This window comes from Balaenoptera physalus (assembly GCF_965194825.1).
Source record: "Balaenoptera physalus genome assembly, chromosome: 20".
NCBI classification, from domain to species: Eukaryota; Metazoa; Chordata; class Mammalia; order Artiodactyla; family Balaenopteridae; genus Balaenoptera; species Balaenoptera physalus.
In genome coordinates this window covers 40,746,432-40,766,997 of record NC_138901.1, presented here as the reverse complement: position 1 = coordinate 40,766,997, position 20,566 = coordinate 40,746,432, and the positions used below count along the sequence as shown (strand labels likewise).

Sequence of the window (20,566 nt, the reverse complement as noted above, 5' to 3'; positions counted from 1 at the left end):
GATTTGTCTGAAGTCACAAGCAAGAAGGTGGCAAAACTAGGAGTACAAGAATCCTAATCCAGTGATGCTAAACTATTTCTACTAATGTGAAAAAAGTTCCAAGTAATTAAAATTTTATAACTTCATTTAAATTATTTGCAAAACTCACACTAAAGCTAAGTTCTGTAATTTCTGGTATGTTACAAGAAGTCTATATGAAAAATATTACAGTGCCTTACTACATGCTAAGTGTTGCATTGGAACTGTATGCAAAACAGACCAAATTTCTGCCCTCATGGAGTCATTTGGTAGCAGAGGCAATCAATTATAAACTGCAAAAAACACTATGAAGTCCCCATATAGTGTGTTACAGTAAGTATAACAATAAGAGTATATAACAAGGGGCCCTGATCTGAGGCAAGGGTATACGTGGTAATTAGGGGGAGGCCTTAAGGCAAGAATAACCGTGGGACTTTCAAAGAACTCAAATGCCTAGGAGGCTAGGAGAACACAGGAGAAAGGCCCATTCTGGGGCTTGTGGAGAAGTAGGCAGAGGACAGATCATCTAAGACTTTTGGTATCTATCTTTAGAGCAAGAAGCAGCCATCAAGGGTTCTAAGCTACCAAGTAAAGAACATACTGAAAGTAGAGAGATGAAGTTAGGAGGATATTGCAGTGGTCCACCCAGATAAGGTTCTTTTACCTAATCACCTTTATAGCATTGCATAGTGCTAATTTAGACTAAGGTCAGGCCAACAGAGATAGAAATGGACATATATGATAGTAAATACAGAAGACCAACAGTTTTTGATGACTGGTTACAAGGAAGAGTTTGTGGTTTGCACAACTGAATGGATGGTAGTGCCATTCACAGTGACAAGGAACACTATTAAGGACCGGGTGGTTTTTGTGGAAGAAGATTGTTGATTTTAGTTAAAAGTAGATTTACTCAAGAAAAAAAAAAAGCAGAATCAAGACAAACTCAGGCATTCTGAATGCAAGCCTATAAGACACTACATGGTTTGGGGACTGTTGAAATGTATCACTAAGATTTTTTTTTCTCTGTAGTAGGGAGTGGCAAAGTAAGGAAGTTTTTAAAACATCAACCTTTTACCTTCACAAAAGGTCATTCCTGAAACAGTTCTGGTGGGTCGCTCTGAAAGAAAAAAAAACACCTCAAACAATATTAAGCATAATTTCTGGTTATAGCTATAGGACCCTGAGAATGAGGGTTCTTTAGTTTTCAGTCCAGGATTGATGTCTTCTAGCGTATACACAGGAAGATATTGGAAACTGTACAATTAGTATCAGTATAGATGACTCAGGAATACTTTCACAACAGTTAAATTTATCTTTTACCATGAGCTGAAACCACAGACTCTCTTCCTTTCTCTTTTGTTTTTGCTTACGTGAACCCTTTCAAATAACCCAGTGTGCCCTTTGGACTTTTATACTCTTAACTATATGTTCTTGGGGTCATGGGGAATTGACTTATCTGAACTAGTTGTTAGTAGAGCAATACACCCTGAATATCTTGTTAAGCAAAGCCTGAACATTTCATTTAACATGCCCGAGAATGGTTTCCATTAAATGCCCGTTTCCCTAGAAACTAACATTTCAAAGGTTATTTACTACAAATAGTTTGAATAGAGCTCAAACAGCATTTCTAACTTTATCCTGAAGTAGATGTTCTGCCTCGAGACTTCTTAAAAACCTACAATGACCCTATAGCTCCACATATTTAATAATTCTGTAGTAACAATTTTGTCTCGGGCATATTTTGATGATAAAATCATTAAACAGAAAAAAATTTGTTAGAACATGTTGTAATTTTGATTCTAGAATTGTGGTAAATGTATATTTGTACCTTTAGTAATAAGCTGATATTATTTCAAGTCACCTCATCCAGTTCATTAGCAAATACATACAGGTATACCTCGGAAATATTGTGGGTTTGGTTTCAGACCACTGCAGTAAAGCAAATATAATGAAGCAAGTCACATGAAATTTTTGGTTTCCCAGTGCATGTAAAAAGTTATGTTTACACTATACTGTAGTCTATTAAGTGTGCAACAGTATTATGTCTAAAAAAGCAATGTACATACAATTTAAAAATACATTATTGCTAAAAAATACTATCATCTGAGCCTATAGTACCAGTAACATCAAAGGTCATTGATCATCATAAGAAATATAATAATAAAGTTAAAAATATTATGAGACTTACCAAAATGTGACACCGAGACACAAAGTGAGAAAATGTTGCTAGAAAAATGGCACTGATAGACTTAACGCAGGGTGCCACAAACCTTCAATTTGTAAAAAACCCATTATCTGCCAAGTACAATAAAGCGAAGTGCAGTAAAATGAGATATGCCTGTACACCTATGTAAATAATGTGCTACTGATATCAAGAGGCCAAGGTCACTTGCATGTGCAATATATTCCTTGTAGAACATTTCAAAATGTTCACCATATTCCACGATTTTACCTCTCAATCTGTAGTTCTTAATTCATATGGAGAACTTGGCAGAAGTTCTGCAAGAAAAGATTCCCAGGGATTCACTACCATCTTGAGCTTTCAAGTCTTAGATTTTGCCATGATGTAGCACAGTGGGTCACAATGTAAAAAGCATATTTGCCTAAGGTAGGGAACATGTCTGTCTCTAAGCAGCTTGAATTCTTAACAAATATTGAAGAAAAAATATCATTTCCTTCAGTAAGTCACTCAAAATAGGATTTTTCAGAGATTGGTTTTCAATACTTAAAACCACAAACAGTAAAGAAAGGGTGTATGTAGTTGGGCAACAAGTGAGTACCCCTCCCCCCAAAAGCTTGATTTGCAGTTTTTATTTATTTTAAATTATTTATTTATTTGGCTGCACTGGGTCTTAGTTGCTGCACATGGGATCTATTTTTTTTAGTTGCAGCATGCAGGATCTAGTTCCCTCACCAGGGATCGAACCAGGGCCCCCTGCATTGGGAGCATGGAGTCTTAACCACTGGACCACCATGGAAGTCCCTGCAGTTATTTTTAGTTATACATAAAGTTAAATTGTTTTAAAAGTTAGAAAAAAAATCAGAGGTAATATAAACCATAAGACAAAAAAATTTAAAATAAAAGTTCCAACAACATACAGGATTCTTTGTTTTTACTTCTGCCGTCAGAAACGATTTTAAAATGACCACAACAGTTTTGGGATCTGTCCTTACTCAGCTTAAGTTTGGACAAAAATATTTTAAACAGCAGCTTATAAAAAATGCGCAGAGCTATTTTCAGTGTTCATATGTGAACAACACTTTTCTGGGAGTTCCCTGGCAGTCCAGTGGTTAGGACTCCGTGCTTTCACTGCCAAAAGCCCAGGTTCAATCCCTGGTCCGGGAACTAAGATCCCCCAAGCCGTGCGGGCACAGCCAAAAAAAAAAACCCCCACTTTTCTTATGTTTCAAAAACATCTGTGTGATTTAAAAAAAATAGGACAGAACTAAGCTTTAAATATTTGAAGGTAACTTGTTTAGACTAGAAAACTGGTATCAAACCGATCAGCCTAAAAGGAATTAATACGTAGGTACATATACAATTTTCCTGTATATTATACACCGAGGTATGATTAAAATCTTTAAAAAAATAAAATACTTCAGACAAAGAAGTTGAAACTCCATCAGTTTTTAGGTTGCCCCTTTTCATTTATAAGTGACATAAAAATACTACTACTTTTTACACAAATTTAAGACAGAAATATTTTCAACAGAATGAGACACCACAATGAAGGCTTCATGAATAATTTATTCCATTTGAAGTTTTTTTTTGTTTTTGTTTTTTTTAAAAAGTATAAACCTTTTCATTTCCTCAATCACAATTTGTACAACTCAGTGTTATGGCATTCGGCAGCAATAGTGTTTGTTCCTTCTTCTTTTTTTGTCGCGTTAAAGAAAAAAAAAAAAGCAATTGGACCATATTAAATCTCATTGCTAAACAACAACTTTAAAACGCCCCTTCATAAAGTGACCAAGCTATTTTGAGAGAGTTGATGCTGACACGTCCAGTAATGACATTACAATTTGTAGTTTAAACTCAGTAACTTTAAGGTCCACAAATCCAGTTTACTTTGAAAACTAAAGCTATTTTAAAACTTCATGAATACATCAACCTGAGGAGTATTTTAGGTCCCAAATCCAGTTTTTAAATTAATACTCCACAAAAAAGAAAACATATATATAAAAATTTAAACACAGTTCTGGGCCCATTAAAACACCAAGAAAAATCGAAAGGTTAAGATTTCGAGCAGATTTTTTTGAGGGGTGGGGGGAAACCAAAAAAAAATGTATGTCAAAAACATTTTTCCTTAATTTAGACAAACTAAACTCTTAAGAGGAAACCCAGACCAAAACATCACTCATGCAACATTAAATGTATTAATAGACTGATATGCGATGCCATAGTGGATGAATAGCAAATTATATGATGCAACAGCATTTAAAAACTTCCTTTTAATGTATTCAATTTGAACATTTTAAATAATGCAACATAGTACTTTGATATTACAGTATTAACATAGTGCTTGATTAAAGATCTGCAAATCTTTGTAGTAACACATTAAGTTAAAAAATTACCTCAGAAGGTAAATATGAAGACGAAAGGAGAATATTTTAATACAGTAATCTGTGCCATACCGACAATTGAGTACGAATACAGCTGAGGATAGTTGACTAAGTAGTAAGAGCTTAATTTTAGTGGTTTAAGAAAAGTTAGAAAGATTTAAAAATTACAGCTACTTTAAAATTTAAGGATTACATATAAGTACACTTGGTGGCCTTCTGGCCAAACAATAAGGTGTACAGAAATTTATTCATACAGTGTTAATTCACAGTCCTGATAACTGAATGGCTTGCATAAGAAAGGTATGGCTAGATGTTTCTCACTGGCTGGAAGCAGACATTATATAACTAATCTTTTAAAATGCCAAAATATTCAACTCCCACCCTGCTTTGTAATGGATAACTGCACAGAAAACAGACATTAGCACTGTAACAAAGAAGTCAAGGTGTTGGTGATCAATTGGTATAAAGTATATTACTTTGCTTACCTATTTAAACAAAACAAAACTACCCATACTTGTCTGTGACAGTACATCAGTAGTCAGATCCATCATCCTGCATGAAAGGCTTAATTTATTTTTTTTTCCTGAAACAAATCTCCTGACCTTTTCTAATGGCTATTTAATAATTTTCTATTTGAGTGTGAATTTATATATGAAGGGCAGAAAAAAAATCTTATCAGTAAATCCTGTGTATTTGGGAACTATTCCCTGATTCCCAGATAAAAAGGAATTGTATAATGGATTCCTTCCTTATGGCTCCATATAAAAGAAACTATCAGGGAGTAATTTTTTAAAAATCTGTTTTCAAACTGAGGTGTGGTTACTATAGGCTAGTGATTTAAACAATTGAGAATACAGCTTTTATTGTAAGAGTCACTACTGAGTTAATAAGATATATAAAAAAGGATACTGTTTTAATAGAAATTCCAAATAAGCATCTTTCCCCTCAAATCTCAGACAAGTTTTTTTTTAAAGTACAGAAAAAAACATGCCAACATAATCTGTAGTGTGTTAGCATAATTTAAGAACAAATGCAGAGATGTGATCTTTAAATTTTAACTTCAAAATATGCTGACCATTGGGATTGCATTATAATTTTGAAGAAATGATCAAAAACCTCTGTCACCAATTGTTTTTTTCTATAGGAAAAACAAGACTTGCTAATGTTTCAATATACATAATTTGAAGAAATTATATTGTTCATAAGAAAGTGATATTTAAGCTAAGCATATAGTATTTACAAAACAAGTTTCAGTTAAAAAAACAAACAAACAAAAGCCAACCAAAAAACAACAAAACATACCAAATTACAGTTTTGTAAATACAATCAATTTTGTCCTTGTAGAGAATTAGTGAACATACAAATTCAAAATTTAGCTAGACTGCTTCCAAGAAAGACAGGTAGACTTGGCGACTGTGAATTCAAGTCAGCGACACAGGCAGGAGGCTAACTTGGACTCTCTTGTGAGCAGCACTGTAGAAAGGATTTTTTAAGGGGATAAAGCCTGCATAGAAGCAGTTATCTTGGCATGTGCAAACAAGAAGAGGGAAAGCTGTATTGAAGGAAGGGGTGAATTAAAGTCCCTAAAATTCAAGTCCCTTCTTTAGGGAGGTGAGAACCTCCTTGGCATATGCCCTGCCTTAATCTGAGCTGTGTTACAGGAAAGTACAGACTCTGGTGTTTGGGACTGCCATCTCCAAACCAAGAAAATTAAATAAATAAAAAGGCAAAAGGAAACAGGTTAAGTTTAGAAAATGGTTCTTTAACTAGTGGAATAGTCTGAATACCAGAATTCACTGAGGATCTATTTACACCACAGTTTGATTGCACTCACACATCCATACGTATGCATACTCTCACACACATTCCCAATCTTTAATTAAAAAAAAAAAAAAAAAAAGAAGTCAATCAAGAGTGACTGCTCTTAAAATAATTTGTAAAATGCCTAGAGCTGGGCTAAATTTCAACCTTATAGCAGATCCTGAAGATAATTTTCATAAGTAATAATATTCCCATGCCTAGATGTGCCACTGTTAAAACAACAACAAAAAATGTAAGCATGTAACATTAAACACCAAAATTAGTTTAAGCATTCAGTAGCAAATGTTTTTCTTGTAAAACTAAGTTTCTTTCACTGGAAATGGCCTGAAATATTAGTCATAGCCCTAAACCATAGTACAAAATATAACTGAAGAATTCTCATTTTATTCTAAGTTAAACCACCTAACAATATCACTGTATATTGCCATCATGTTATTCTGTAAAGGTGTGACTGATATATAAAATGTTGTAAGACCCGGTACCTTTTCAATTTATAAACACAGTGAACTTCATTACTGTACATGTACTCTGCAACTACAGCTTAGCTGTAAATCCTCCACACACAATGGTATGGACATTATTCCCCCTCTATCCCCATTAAACTGTACATCAAGACAATACAAATTTACTGTCCCACCCACCCCCTTACAAAAAAATAATACTCTAAAAGCAACCCTACTGCAACTTTTTAATTAAGACGATTACATATATTTTAGACCAATTGCTTTAAAGCAAGAAGGCAGTATAAACCTTCTAGGAAAATTTTTATAAAAGAGGTTAAGAAATATAAGACAATTTATACATTTAAAAACTTACAATAAATAAGAGATGCAGGCATTTTGAATACTAGATACTATAATCCAATACAAGAACATCTTGATGTTCTGAAGCCATATGTTGAAATTCACTGTTCCTCATGTTTCCTTCTCCATGCTTTTAATATTCATTTAACATGACTGGGTACTATGGCTCATTACTTTTCACAAATACTGTGACTGGAAAAAAAAGGTTAATTTTGCTACGAAAATGTTATAATACGCTTTGTATGATCAGTCATCATCCTAAAGAGTTCAGTATAGTCAATGAAAAATAACAGGGTTATCGCCCATACCCCCAAGTCAAAACAATATTTGTTGAAGTAATAAGAATTAGACCCCATCACAAATGACTTTCACTGAGAAGATAATTGTAACTTAATCTTGCAGCGAAATATCTTTTTCCCTTGTTCTTTTCTTGCACAGTTCCATCAAATGAAGATCACAGCATATTCATGATAAAGTTATATAACTGATTCAGCACCACAAAATGAATTGGGAGACATGAGCGTCTGTCCTGGATTGCAGGGTCACAGGTTAGCCAGGAGAGTGCATTGTACTGTTCCAAAACAAACCTGAAAAGCAAGTAAACTATATAAGTCATGTATTTACTTGTGCTTTAAATTCTGGAAGCAATTTCCAATGATGGCATCTAAGATTCAAAGTCAATTTAAAGAAAAAAGTGTAAGGTATGAAATAGAGAGTCATGGGGAGACTAAAGAGAACTGATTTTCATTAAAATTGTTCTCAAAAATAGATTACAGGGCTTCCCTGGTGGCGCAAGTGTTGAGAATCTGCCTGCCAATGCAGGGCACATGGGTTCGAGCCCTGGTCTGGGAAGATCCCATGTGCCACGGAGCAGCTGGGCCCGTGAGCCACAATTACTGAGCCTGCGCGTCTGGAGCCTGTGCTCCGCAACAAGAGAGGCCGCGATAGTGAGAGGCCCGCGCACCGCGATGAAGAGTGGCCCCCGCTTGCCACAACTAGAGAAAGCCCTCGCACAGAAACGAAGACCCAACACAGCCATGAATAAATAAACAAAAATACTTAAAAAAAAAAGTAGATTACACGTGTCGGAAAGAAAAGCACTCACTCTGAATGACATATAATTCATCTGGCAATCCAAGGGTGCACAACTGTAAACTACCGCCAAAAATGAGAAAAATACATAAGGATCAACATTGTATTCTTGCAAAGTTGTTATGGAGAACTCTTAATGGTAAAAAGAGCTGTACCTGAGGACATCTGAAGTCTGATTTGAGTCAAGTGGGTGGGAGTGTTTACTGTGAAGCAGCTCGTCAGATTGCACTGAAGGCACGTGGAGGTGCAAAGAGGCCTAAAAAATAACAGGTAATCAGTCAGCCAAATGGAAAAAAGTCTGTTGGTTTTACCTTATTCTCGCAAGGTCTCTTCCTTGATGAAATACATTTTAGATCTATGTAATGAATGGGAGCCACTATAAACATGTTCGACCTTCTTCTTTAATTCATTACATAAGTAATTTTTAAGTGCGTAACTCAAAACTTTTTCAGCTTTATTGTTTTTGAGACCGCATAATAATCCTGAAAAAAGGATCTCTAATTATTTGCTAAGTGTAACCTGCCTAGATGTGTAGTAAATGTTTAAGAAAGCACAAAATTGATAAACCTGAGTACAGTCTCTAGGTTACATAGACTATGCAAATTAACCTAGGTCTAGCACTGAAAAAAGTAATAGAAGTAAGCATATGCAAATATTTTACTTATAAAGCAATAAATCTTAAGCAGAGCTACCTCTGGTGGAATTGTGAGCACAGATGCATTCTTTTGCCCACTCAATTTCATAATGGAGGCTTAATAACAACTGGCACACCCATTTAGGTATGGCAATGAAGAGTGAAAGAAAGGAATGTGGTACTCTTTTCACATGTCAGTTCCTCGACCAGGGATGAATGAAACCCGAGCCCCCTGCAGTGGAAGTGCACAGTCCTAACCACTGGACCACCAGGGAAGTCCCTGTAGAAACTCTTGACAGGTCTCATTCTGTATACTACTGTAAGAGATACTATTTTATATTTAGGTGTTCTCTCCTCTACAATTGTAATATTCGTATAAAATCTTGTTGTATATTCAGAAATATAACCAAAAATATGTTTCAACTGCCCATAAACTCTTGATTTGAGTTATAAGCAAAAGTCTCTCATGTGGCAGATCACTACAAATAAATGAATGTAATTAGTAACAGTGCTCTAATTTCAATGATAAAAAGATTTTTTAATCATCTAGGTAACAACCTAGTTTTTTCCCAAGCCAAGAGAAACATACCAGATGGTTTTATTTGCCTATGGTATAGAAATAAAATGGGATGTATGAAAACAAAAGGTGAACAAAATTATGGTAAGTTATGCCTTACCTGATAATTCAGACCAGACCAGAAGTCCTAATCTTGTTACACTGTATTCTGAGGGTGAATGCCCACTTTACACTATCCTCTCTGCAAATATTGAGTAGAAAAGAATCTGGATAGTCCCTTGGACTTTTTGTGAAGTGGTGTTTCTTAAAAATATGTTCTGTGAAACACTATTAATAGGTGTTACACAACACTTTTCCTGTGTATTAAAGTAAGTTTGGGAAATGGTAGGTAAACAATGTTATTTGCTGCTGTTTTTCAGAGCTTTTAATGTGTATTCTAACAACAAAAGGGGGGTGGGGGCAGAAAGCACATGTAGCACTTCCGAAAGGACCAAAGAACCCTTTGTTTTGTAGAAACTCCAAGGATTACTATGATGCAGAAACCCCCTTGGGAATATGTTCTTGTAATGAGATCTGTATAGACCACTGCACAAAGAATAGACTGGTAGGGGAAGAAAAGTCATATGCTAAAACTATTACCTTGGCCGACACTCTCTAACTATATTACCTCACTAATAGTCAATTCAGATCAACAGCTCTTGTATTCTTCATGAATGTGCCACAGAAATTCATTGCTTAACCACAAATGTCACTGACTCAATGGTATGTGAGCCAAGGGAATCAAGATTTAATAGCAACAGGCTTAAAAGACAGCAGCAAGCCTATTGGTTAAAGTACCCACTAAAATATAACCCTGAAAAACTAAAGCATACTATTCAATTTTTACCCTACAAATAAAAATCAGTTGGCAAGTAGTTCAGTTAGCATGATTTATGGCCTAAATCAGTCAACTTCTGGTGGGTTTATATAAGTGAAATCAGATCTAAATCTGTTATTTTGGAATAGTAGAAGTAGCAGCAGGAACAAACTCTAGATAGGGCTTTCACATCTCGTTTTACCATTTTATGATTTATCTCAACCTTGTTATATCACTTGCTAATGAATTTGTTTCGATAAAATAAGTCACTATGGGTCTGAGAATCTCATTACTTGAAAACCACTCAATAGTTTTAAAAGCAATTTACACAAAGCTAGAAAGCTTTTTTAAGGAGGTAGTAAATGGATCTAAATATCAAATATTTTTACAAAGATTATGAAACCTTTAATTCCCAAAATAATGAGGCATAATAGGAGTGCAGAATGACATAATTCAAAGAATAACACTATATAATCATGAAAAGATCTGGGTTTTAATCTTGAGTCTACTACCAATTTATGATTGGACAAATGAGTTTTCCTGAACTTTTAATATGCTCACCGAGAAAATGAAGACGTTAGATTAAGGGTAATATAAGGTTTCTCCCAGCTCTAAACGTCTATACGTGCAGCTGAAAATAACTAAGAGTAAGGGTCCCAGAAATTCGATTTAAAGTTATTTAAAGGTTTAAACTTAATATGAATTTAAGAATTACAGTTGTTTCATAATTAGATTCATAATTCTCTCTGTAATCTTGTCTAGAGAGTCGTATATGGCAATGCATTTAAGACCTCAGGTAAAAGCTACAAGAGTTCAAAAAGCCACTTCTGTTTCTTAGGACTTAAGCCGTCGATTAGCATTACTTAGGAATTGGCAAAAAAAAAAAAAAAAAAAAAAAAAGCAATACCTTAAGAAAAAGGGGACACTGATATTGTGCTTGAGGACATGCTGACCAGAACCAGTCAGGTAACGGACCCGCTTTGGCAGTTGATACAAAGTAACCAAGGGCCAATGGTTGCTGAAGAATATTAGTTACTTCATCATGAGATTCTGTTGAAAGTAGCCGATCAGTACCCTGACCCTTAAAAAGACAAAATTAAAACTGTGTTAGTTCATTTGATATAGCTAGCACTAGCTATAAATACAGAATGGTTTATGGCAATCAGTCTCATTATTTTATTACTTCAATTTAAAAAATACTGAAGGATATTTTAGAAAGTCAATTGCTATGTATCATAATTCGCATTAAATAATGAGTTTTAAGAGTTGCATGAGGAAATGAATATACCAACTATTTAACAAGTGTATTATTATGTCAAGCCCGTGTTCAGTGTGTGTGTATATAAACCTTTGCATCTGACTGAAGAATACAAAATATTCAATGAACTTTCTAACTTATTTCCTAATACGCCCTCAACTAATTCCTGACCATCACACCCCAATCCAAAAGGTGGATTAAATTTAGCTTTGTTTATCTAGCACTACCTATAAAATGCAGTCAATAGTGTTTTGGAAAGAAATATGGCAACATGAAGAGACAACTATTAAGTGATGCTCATATCCTTTAGATTAGTCAATGCATTCTTTGGTATTTATTTTAAGGAAACATAAAAAGAAGAAAAATGATATACATGGAAATGCTCACTGCCATTATTACCTAAAACAGAAAAAAATAAAAGACTTAAATGTCCAACGTTTGGGGAATGATATAACAAATTATGGTAAAGCAACAACGTAACATAAAAAAGCTGCTAAGGGAATTCCCTGGCGGTCCAGTGGTTAGGACTCCATGCTTCCACTGCAGGGGTACACGCATTTGATCCCTGGTCGGGGAACTATAAAAAGCTTATACTTTTTGAAAGCTGCAACATGTGAAAGGAAGGTAATTTGCTAAAAGCAAAAATGGTTTCTGGGAATTCCCTGGAGGTCCAGTGATTAGGACCCCGCACTTTCACTGCCGAGGGCGCGGGTTCAATCCTGGTCTGGGAACTAAGATCTCGCAAGCTGCACAGAGCAGCCAAAAAAAAGATAAAACTGATTTTAGTAAAGAGGTATGATTATTGGTGCTTTTCCTTATATATTTTTTCTTTTTTTCCTGTAATCTCATTTCTTTCCAGTTAAAAAAGAAAAAGGAGGAAAGGATGCAAGGTAAGGTTGCCTTTTTATTTTAAACTTACGTACATTACAATAATCAAATAACCACTATATATAATTTCATTCAAATAATGATGTTATTCAAATGAAGTCCAATTAGTTTTGAGTTCAAATAGGACAAGATAGCCTGCTTCCATAGCTGCTAAAAATAAGGGGGTGGGGGGGCACGCGAGGGTCAGTGTTTTTTCTGTTCTTATTAGAAAATTATTTCCTTTATGTTCCTTGTCACAGCCCTGATACGAATGGCAGCTCTTAGAGTAATATACTGATTCTCAGATAATATAATCCTACATCCTGCTATGGTGAAGTAGCAGGAAAACTATTAATATAAAAGAAGGATTAATGCCAAGTAGTCTAGAAAATACAAAGTCCAAGAAAGCAGAACCTTAGAGACTCTCTTAATAACGTACAACTCAACATACTGATGTCTCTAAGGTAGAAGTACATGAATGTACTGCTGTAATGTTCTTGCTAATTTTCAAGGAAAAACAGTGTTCTATTTCATTGATATAATCTGTTACTAAGTTAATGAATGACATTTAGATAAACTGAACTTTTATAACAGGGTTACCTTGCCAGCATCACCTCCATGGGGGTAATGAGATCCTGGAGAATGAACAGGAGATCCCGTTGGAGATGCAGGAAGGATATTAATGATATCAGGGTCAAGATCATCTCCTGTGTCTAACAAATCAAAGATACCCATTCCATCTGCTCCATCTATACAGAAGGAAGAAAAAAATTAAATACTCCATTTTTCATATCCTATGGTCATTTACAGGAGAGAGTTAATGGATTTTAACCAAAATGAGTTAATGTAATCAACATTTACCGAATGTCTACCATGTGCCAACTATTGTGCTGGGAGCCAAATAATCAACTATGCATAAATAAGCATGTGGTAGTCTGAATAATGGCCCCCCCAAAGATGTCCAAATCCTAATCCCAGGAATCTGTGAATATGTTACCATAAAGAACTTTGCAGATGTGATCAAGCTAAAGATCTTGAGATGGGGAGATTATTCTGGATTATCCAGGTGGGTCCAATGTAATCAGAGGGGTCCTAATAAGAGGGAGGCAGTACCATTAAGAGTCAGTGAAGATGTGACTATTCTAAACTGCTGGCATTGAAGATGGAAAAAGGGGCCATGAGAAAGAGATGTAGGTGGTCTCTAGAAGCTGGCAAAGGCAAGCAAACAGATTCTCCCTTACAGCCTCTAGAAAGAACCAACCCTGCAGACACCTTGACTTTATAGCCCAGTAAGACTGAGTTTGGACTTCTGACTTCCAAAACTGTAAGAGAGTAAATGTGTGTTGTTTTAAGCCACTAACCATGTGGTAATTTGTTACAAATAGCAATAGGAAACTAATACAAATGCTGGGAATGAAAACATATTTAAAATGAGACTATTCACAACTAATTCCTTAATTCTTTACTATTAAAATATTCAAGTTACTGTATAACACACTAAAAGAGGAGAATAATTAATACCCATACTTGTGATTTTAGAGATATGCCATTTTCTAAGGTAACCACTCAGAGCAACAATGGAATATCACTTATTTTCTCTTCTACTAAAATGCAATCAATAGGTTCATCTGGAAAACTTACAAATTACTATATTATTCTGGCAAATCAAAATACAAAAGAATATAAAATGACCTGCAAAGTTCATGTACAGGTAACTCAACAGCACATACATAAACCTGTACAAATATTTTATGATCCATGTTGGCTTTTAAAATAAGTAAACATTTATGGGATAATTCATAGCACTAGTTCTGATATCAATAAGGTAGAAGAACGGTTGTATTAGTTTCCTGTTGCACTTCAACAAATTACCACAAACTCGTCGACATGAAACAACATACATTATTCTCTTACAGTTCTGGGGGCGAGAAGTGCAAAATCAGTTTTATTGGGTTGAAATCAAAGTGTTAGTCATTAGGCCAAAATGAAGGTACTGGCAGGGCTATGCTCTCCCTTGAGGCTCCAGGGGAAAATCTGTTTCCTTGTCTTTTCCAGCATCTGGATCCATCTTCAAAGTCAGCAGCATAGTCATTTCTCTCTGACTTTGCTTTCCTCTGTTTCCACCACATGCCCTTCTCCTCTTTTTTTTTTATTTTTTATTTTTTATTTATTTATTTATTTATGGCTGTGTTGGGTCTTCGTTTCTGTGCGAGGGCTTTCTCTAGTTGTGGCAAGCGGGGGCCACTCTTCATCGCGGTGCGCGGGCCTCTCACTATAGTGGCCTCTCTTGTTGCGGAGCACAGGCTCCAAACGCGCAGGCTCAGCAATTGTGGCTCACGGGCCAATTGCTCCGCGGCATGTGGGATCCTCCCAGACCAGGGCTCGAACCCGTGTCCCCTGCATTGGCAGGCAGACTCTCAACCACTGCGCCACCAGGGAAGCCCGCCCTTCTCCTCTTTTGTATACAGTCAAATTTCTCTCTATCTCCCTCTTATAAGGATCTATAAGATTGCATTTTGGGCCCACCTGCATAAGCCAGGATAATCTCTCCATCTTAGGATCCTTAATTTAATCAGATCTGCAAGTCTTTTTTTTGGGTGGGGGAGGGCATATAAGGTAACATTCACAGGTTTCAGGAACATTCACAGGACATAGATGTTTTGGGAGGTATTATCCAGCCTATAATCAGCCACAATCATCCACATTTATTTTATATTTGCAAACCTGTACAGAACAATCCACCTACCATTGTTGGGATTGAAAGCTAAGTCCAAATTTTCAGTGGTATAAGTAGCTGAAGCTACTTGCACAGAAGCAGAAGTAGGAAACACAAGTATATGAGTACATGATGTATCCTGTGGGGTATTAAGCTGAGACGTCTGCATGTTTAGAGTGGTGCTTCTTCCAAATACAGAACCAGTTGACACAGAATCTGGAAAGAAAATGAAAGGTATTTTTTCTTTTAATAAATGAAAAATTGATTTTACAAAATACTTAGAAACTTAAGTGCATAAAGAATTAAATCTGATATAAACTAAAGATGGCTAACCTGGCATAATAACAAAAGAGCCTTGGGGTTCCATTGCTACCAAGCAAGCACTGAGAATGCTGGGAGAGTCTGCAGCAGATATACCACACATTCTACACATGTCTTTCAGCCTTTTACTTAGAGACTGCAAGTTTCGACGACTCAGCAAACAGCTCCAATCTGTGGGTATCAACAGTAAAAACAAAATAATATCCAAAGTTACAGCATTGTTAACACTGTATAGAACAACAAGTTAAAACATAATGGTTTTAAAATTAATGTATTCCTCAAGAGTCATCATTAAAGTCAAATAAACTCGCTGACTTTATTCAACATCCTTTATCCCAACTTTAATGTACATCAGTATCAATTAGTATCTACTGAACATAGGATGAGTTGCACACTAAGCAGAAAGGGGGAAAAAATGGAAGATGACAAGAATAGTAGTAATAACACTGATATAAAGTTCCAATATGTCCTTTTAAATCTGAGTTAAGCCATTTGTGGACTGGACATATGTGGTTCCTCTTTAAAAACAAAACAAAAAACTAGATTTTTATAACCTTTGCATTTTATTCAGTACCTATTCCTAGATATGAATTAACATAAAACAGAAATTTACCATTCTCCTGCAAAGTATTGCTTACAAACAGCAGAAGCAAGAAGAACTACAATCCTGCAGCCTGTGGATCAAAAACTGCATTCACAGAAAGACAGACAAGATGAAAAGGCAGAGGGCTATGTACCAGATGAAGGAAGAAGATAAAATCCCAGAAAAACAACTAAATGAAGTGGAGATAGTCAACCTTCCAGAAAAAGAATTCAGAATAACGATAGTGAAGATGATCCAGGACCTCGGAAAAAGAATGGAGGCAAAGATCGAGAAGATGCAAGAAATGTTTAACAAAGACCTAGAAGAATTAAAGAACAAACAAACAGAGAAGAACAATAAAATAACTGAAAAAACTGCCCTAGAAGGAATCAATAGCACAATAACGGAGGCAGAAGAATGGATAAGTGACCTGGAAGACAGAATGGTGGAATTCACTGCTGCAGAACAGAATAAAGAAAAAAGAATGAAAAGAAATGAAGACATCCTAAGAGACCTCTGGGACAACATTAAATGCACCAACATTCGCATTATAGGGGTCCCAGAAGGAGAAGAGAGAGAGAAAGGACCCGAGAAAGTATCTGAAGACATTATAGTCGAAAACTTCCCTAACATGGGAAAGGAAATAGCCACCCAAGTCCAGGAAGCACAGCGAGTCCCACACAGGATAAACCCAAGGAGAAACACGCCGAGACACATAGTAATCAAACTGGCAAAAATTAAAGGCAAAGAAAAATTATTGAAAGCAGCAAGGGAAAAATGACAAATAACATACCAGGGAACTCCCATAAGGTTAACAGCTGATTTCTCAGCAGAAACTCTACAAGCCAGAAGGGAGTGGCAAGATATACTTAAAGTGATGAAAGGGAAGAACCTACAACCAAGATTACTCTACCTGGCAAGGATCTCATTCAGATTCAATGGAGAAATCAAAAGCTTTACAGGCAAGCAAAAGCTAAGAGAATTCAGCACCACCAAACCAGCTCTACAACAAATGCTAAAGGAACTTCTCTAAGTGGGAAACACAAGGGAAGAAAAGGACCTACAAAAACAAACCCAAAACAATTAAGAAAATGGTCATAGGAACATGCATATCGATAATTACCTTTAACGTGAATGGATTAAATGTTCCAACCAAAAGACACAGGCTTGATGAATGGATATAAAAACAAGACCCATATATATGCTGTCTACAAGAGACCCACTTCAGACCTAGGGACACATACAGACTGAAAGTGAGGGGATGGAAAAAGATATTCCATGCAAACGGAAATCAAAAGAAAGCTGGAGTAGCAATAATCATATCAGATAAAATAGACTTTAAAATAAAGAATGTTACAAGAGACAAGGAAGGACACTACATAATGATCAAGGGATCAATCCAAGAAGAAGATATAACAATTATAAATATATATGCACCCAACATAGGAGCACCTCGATACATAAGGCAACTACTAACAGCTATAAAAGAGGAAATCGACAGTAACACAATAATAGTGGGGGACTTTAACACCTCACTTACACCAATGGACAGATCATCCAAAATGAAAATAAATAAGGAAACAGAAGCTTTAAATGACACAATAGACCAGATAGATTTAATTGATATTTATAGGACATTCCATCCGAAAACAGCAGATTACACTTTCTCCTCAAGGGTGCACGGAACAGTCTCCAGGATAGATCACATCTTGGGTCACAAATCAAGCCTCAGTAAATTTAAGAAAATTGAAATCATATCAAGCATCTTTTCTGACCACAACGCTATGAGATTAGAAATCAATTACAGGGGAAAAAAAACGTAAAAAACACAAACACATGGAGGCTAAACAATACGTTACTAAATAACCAAGAGATCAATGAAGAAATCAAAGAAATCAAAGAGGAAATCAAAAAATACCCAGAGACAAATGACAATGAAAACAACGACAATCCAAAACCTATGGGATGCAGCAAAAGCAGTTCTAAGAGGGAAGTTTATCTATACAAGCCTACCTCAAGAAACAAGAAAAATCTCAAATAAACAATCTAACCTTACACCTAAAGGGACTAGAGAAAGAAGAACAAACAAAACCCAAAGTTAGCAAAAGGAAAGAAATCATAAAGATCAGAGCAGAAATAAATGAAATAGAAACAAAGAAAACAATAGCAAAGATCAATAAAACTAAAAGCTTGTTCTTTGAGAAGATAAACAAAATTGATAAACCATTAGCCAGACTCATCAAGAAAAAGAGGGAGAGGACTCAAATCAATAAAATTAGAAATGAAAAAGGAGAAGTTACAACAGACACCGCAGAAATACAAAGCATACTAAGAGACTACTGCAAGCAACTCTATGCCAATAAAATGGACAACCTGGAAGAAATGGACAAATTCTTAGAAAGGTATAACCTTCCAAGACTGAACGAGGAACAAATAGAAAATATGAACAGACCAATCACAAGTAATGAAATTGAAACTGTGATTAAAAATCTTCCAACAAACAAAAGTCCAGGACCAGATGGCTTCACAGGTGAATTCTACCAAACATTTAGAGAAGAGCTATCACCCATCCTTCTCAAACTCTTCCAAAAAATTGCAGAGGAAGGAACAATCCCAAACTCATACTATGAGGCGACCATCACCCTGATACCAAAAGCAGACAAAGATACTACAAAAAAAGAAAATTACAGACCAATATCACTGATGAATATAGATGTAAAATCCTCAACAAAATACTAGCAAACAGAATCCAACAACACATTAAAAGGAACATACACCATGATCAAGTGGGATTTATCTCAGGGATGCAAGGATTCTTCAATATATGCAAATCAATCAATGTGATACACCGTATTAACAAACTGAAGAATAAAAACCATATGATCATCTCAATAGATGCAGAAAAAGCTTTTGACAAAATTCAACACCGTTTATGATAAAAACCCTCCAGAAAGTGGGCATAGAGGGAACCTACCTCAATATAATAAAGGCCATATACGACAAACCCACAGCAAACATCATTCTCAATGGTGAAAAACCAAAAGCATTTCCTCTAAGATCAGGAACAAGACAAGGATGTCCACTCTCACCACTATTATTCAACATAGTTTTGGAAGTCCTAGCCATGGCAATCAGAGAAGAAAAAGAAATAAAAGGAATCCAAATTGGAAGAAGTAAAACTGTCACTGTTTGCAGATGACATGATATTATACACAGAGAATCCTAAAAATGCCACCAGAAAACTACTAGAGCTAATCAATGAATTTGGTAAAGTTGCAGGATACAAAATTAATGCACAGAAATCTCTTGCATTCCTATACACTAATGATGAAAAATCTGAAAGAGAAATTAAGGAAACACTCCCATTTACCATTGCAACAAAAAGAATAAAATACCTAGGAATAAACCTACCTAGGGAGACAAAAGACCTGTATGCAGAAAACTATAAGACACTGATGAAAGAAATTAAAGATGATACCAACAGATGGAGAGATATACCATGTTCTTGGATTAGAAGAATCAATATTGTGAAAATGACTATACTACCGAAAGCAATCTACAGATTCAATGCAATCCCTATCAAATTACCAATGGCATTTTTTTACAGAACTAGAACAAAAAATCTGAAAATTTGTATGGAGACACAAAAGACCCCGAATAGCCAAAGCAGTCTTGAGGGAAAAAAATAGAGCAGGAGGAATCAGACTCCCTGACTTCAGACTATACTACAAAGCTACAGTAATCAAGACAATATAGTACTGGCACAAAAACAGAAACATAGATCAATGGAACAAGATAGAAAGCCCAGAGATAAAGCCACGCACCTATGGTCAACTAATCTATGACAAAGGAGGCAAAGATATACAATGGAGAAAAGACAGTCTCTTCAATAAGTGGGGCTAGGAAAATTCGACAGCTACATGTAAAAGAATGAAATTAGAACACTCCCTAACACCATACACAAAAATAAACTCAAAATGGATTCGAGACCTAAATGTAAGACTGGACACTATAAAACTCTTAGAGGAAAACATAGGAAGAACACTCTTTGACATAAATCACAGCAAGATCTTTTTTGATCCACCTCCTAGAGTAATGGAAATAAAAACAAAAATAAACAAATGGGACCTAATAAAACTTCAAAGCTTTTGCACAGCAAAGGAAACCACAAACAAGACGAAAAGACAACCCTCAGAATGGGAGAAAATATTTGCAAATGAATCAATGGACAAAGGATTAATCTCCAAAATATATAAACAGCTCATGCAGCTCAATATTAAAGAAACAAACAACCCAATCCAAAAATGGGCAGAAGACCTAAATAGACATTTCTCCAAAGAAGACATACAGATGGCCAAGAAGCACATGAAAAGCTGCTCAACATCACTAATTATTAGAGAAATGCAAATCAAAACTACAATGAGGTATCACCTCACACCAATTAGAATGGGCATCATCAGAAAATCGACAAACAACAAATGCTGGAGAGGGTGTGGAGAAAAGGGAACCCTCCTGCA

General features: G+C 35.6%; 1 protein-coding gene across 2 annotated transcripts in view; it reads right to left on the bottom strand.

The window, feature by feature from the left end:
- Positions 1-3,746: 3,746 nt before the first annotated feature.
- The window catches only part of MED13 (mediator complex subunit 13), a 96,255-nt gene continuing 79,435 nt past the window's right edge, over positions 3,747-20,566 (bottom strand). For both annotated transcript variants that reach the window (XM_082439868.1, XM_082439869.1), the window contains exons 25-30: positions 15,479-15,637; positions 15,176-15,361; positions 13,030-13,178; positions 11,212-11,385; positions 8,453-8,553; positions 3,747-7,792 (exon numbers count right to left, since the gene is read on the bottom strand). In XM_082439868.1, the coding sequence (XP_082295994.1) occupies positions 7,660-7,792; positions 8,453-8,553; positions 11,212-11,385; positions 13,030-13,178; positions 15,176-15,361; positions 15,479-15,637 (902 nt within the window). In that variant the 3' untranslated portion in view covers positions 3,747-7,659. The remainder of the gene's footprint in view (positions 7,793-8,452; positions 8,554-11,211; positions 11,386-13,029; positions 13,179-15,175; positions 15,362-15,478; positions 15,638-20,566) is intronic.